Here is a 2430-nt window from a genome sequence, read left to right as displayed (position 1 = left end):
GCAATGGGGGCATTGGGGGGGCACTGAGGGAACTGGGGGTAACGGGGAGCGATTAAAAGTGTGGTAGAATTGTGTGTGAGGAGCTGTGGGGCACTGCAGGGCAATAGGAAGGGTTGGGGGGCAATAGGAGGGCTTGGGGGGCAATAGGAAGATTTGGGAGGCACGGGGGGCACGGGGGCAGCCCCCCCCCCACCCCGGGCAGCATTGGGGTTTGGGTCCCCCCCAAGCCCAGCCCCCACCGGCGCCAAGGAGACGCAGACACACCTTGGGGTGTCCCAGAGCTTTATTGGGGGACAGCGGGGACAGCCCGGGACCCCCCGGGAGCAGGGCATGGGCGGCACGGGGACAGGACGGGGGTCCTGGGGGGTCCCAGGTGATGCTGGGGGTCCTGGGGGGTCCCGGCTGGTCACAGTGGTCCCGAGAGGTCCCAGGTGGCTCCTGCTGGTCCCAGGTGATGCTGGGGGTCCTGGGGGTCCCAGGAGCCTCAGTCGGAGCTGCTGGAGGAGGAGGAGGAGGACGAAGAGCGCTGGGGGGGGAACAGCAGAGCCATGAGCCCCCGGAGGGGCTGGGGGTGACCCCCTGTGTGCCCCCCCGGGTCCCCCCCCCCCACCTTGTGCCTCTTGTGAGCCTTCTTCATCCTCTTCTTCATCTTCTTCGCCGCCTTCTTGTCCAGCGCGGGGGGGAACGAGGGCAGCACCCCCGGCTGGGGGAGCACCCCCGGGTGGGGGGGCTGCGTTCCCCGCATGTCCCCAGTGGGTTCCCTGTATCCCCCTGCCCGCCCCGTGCCTCAGTTTCCCCGCATGTCCCCAGTGGGTTCCCTGTATCCCCCTGCCCGCCCCGTGCCTCAGTTTCCCCGCATGTCCCCAGTGGGTTCCCTGTATCCCCCTGCCCGCCCCGTGCCTCAGTATCTCCGCATGTCCCCAGTGGGTTCCCTGTATCCCCCTGCCCGCCCCGTGCCTCAGTTTCCCCGCACGCACCTGGCGGGGGGCGGTCCCCGGGCCGGGGTCCCCCGGGGCCGGTGCGGGCCCCGCGGCCAAGCGCTGGAGCCGCTGCAGCGCCCGCTCGGCCGAGAGCCGCGCCTCGGGGTCCGGGTCCCAGCAATCCTCCAGCAGCTCCGGCAGAGCCCCCCCGGGCTGCGGGACCCCCGCAGGTGACACCCCGGGGTGCCACCCCCGAGCGGGGACAGCCCCCGCTGCCCTCAGCGCCATCGCTGGGCATCGGGGGGGACCCCGGGCAGCGACCCCCCCAAACACCCCAGCCACCCTGGGACCCCCGGGACCCCCGGGTGACACCCAAAGCAGGGGCAGGGGCACCCTCAGCACCCCTGGGCACCCCAAACCCCCCCCGACCCCCGGGACCCCCCCCAGANCGGGGCGGCCGGGGGTCAGCGGGCCGGGGGCGGCGCGGGGGGCCGGGGGCTCGCCGGGGCTCACCGGGGCTCAGCGCCTGGCAGCGGGACAGGATCTCCCAGAGCAGCAGGCCCAGCGCGTAGACGTCGGCCTGGCGCAGCGCCCGGCCCCAGGCCCGCAGGTCCAGGCTCTCGTCCAGGATCTCGGGTGCCAGGTACCGCTGGGTGCCCGCCTGCGCCCGAGCGGGCCCTGAGCTCGGGGCACGGGGCCACCGGGACCACCAGGGCCATCAGGGCCATCAGGGCCACCAGGCCAGGGACAGGCTCGTGTGGGCGCACGGGCTCAGCTGGCAGCCACAGCCCACAGTGCCAGAGACATCTGGGGTGCCATCCCCAACCCAGGGCTGTCACCTTGTTCCCTTCCCTTCCCTTCCCTTCCCTTCCCTTCCCTTCCCTTCCCTTCCCTGGATCCCCTGCCATGCCACCCATGGGTCCCCTGCCAGCCCAGCCCAGGCCGTGTCACCGCTGTCACCTTGCGGATGGCCACTGCGTGCCGGGAGCCGGCGCTGTCCTGGGCGCGCGGCGGCAGCGCCAGCGCCAGCCCGAAGTCGCCGATGGCGCAGGTGCCGTCCTCCCGCACCAGCACGTTCTGGCTGCTCAGGTCCCGGTGCACCACGCTGGGCTTGTACAGCCCTGGGGACAGAGCGGGGTCACGGCGGGACAGGGCGGGGGGAGCCCCGGGCAGGGGACGCCAGGGGTGCCACCCTCACCCCGGGGTGCCACCCTCACCCAGGGGTGCCACCCTCACCCAGGGGTGCCACCCTCACCGTCGGGCCACACAGGCCGGTGCAGGAAGACAGGGCCGCGGGCCAGGGACAGCGCCAGGCGCACGCTGCCCGCCCACGTCCCCACGTGCTGGCCCAGGAAGTGGCGCAGGGAGCCCTGGGGACACGCGGGGGACACAGCTGGGGACGTGGGGCACCCCCCGCGCTCTCCCACGCATCTCCCCCCACCAGGCCCCCGTCCCCACCCCTGTGCTCCCCGACTGTCCCACGCACCCCCTGAGCCCCCTCAACCCCTTG

General features: G+C 73.3%; 1 protein-coding gene across 1 annotated transcript in view; it reads right to left on the bottom strand.

Annotated features, from left to right (window-relative positions):
- Positions 1-645: 645 nt before the first annotated feature.
- AMHR2 (anti-Mullerian hormone receptor type 2) overlaps positions 646-2430 on the bottom strand; it is a 4444-nt gene continuing 2659 nt past the window's right edge. The window contains exons 7-10 of the mRNA XM_039708508.1: positions 2176-2290; positions 1881-2041; positions 1434-1581; positions 646-1133 (exon numbers count right to left, since the gene is read on the bottom strand). Of these exons, the coding sequence (XP_039564442.1) occupies positions 646-1133; positions 1434-1581; positions 1881-2041; positions 2176-2290 (912 nt within the window). The remainder of the gene's footprint in view (positions 1134-1433; positions 1582-1880; positions 2042-2175; positions 2291-2430) is intronic.

Source organism: Passer montanus, unplaced genomic scaffold, assembly GCF_014805655.1.
Source record: "Passer montanus isolate IOZ18808 unplaced genomic scaffold, ASM1480565v1 scaffold204, whole genome shotgun sequence".
Taxonomy (NCBI): Eukaryota; Metazoa; Chordata; class Aves; order Passeriformes; family Passeridae; genus Passer; species Passer montanus.
The sequence above is the reverse complement of the archived record's forward strand: the minus strand, read 5'-3'. Positions and strand labels throughout refer to the sequence as shown.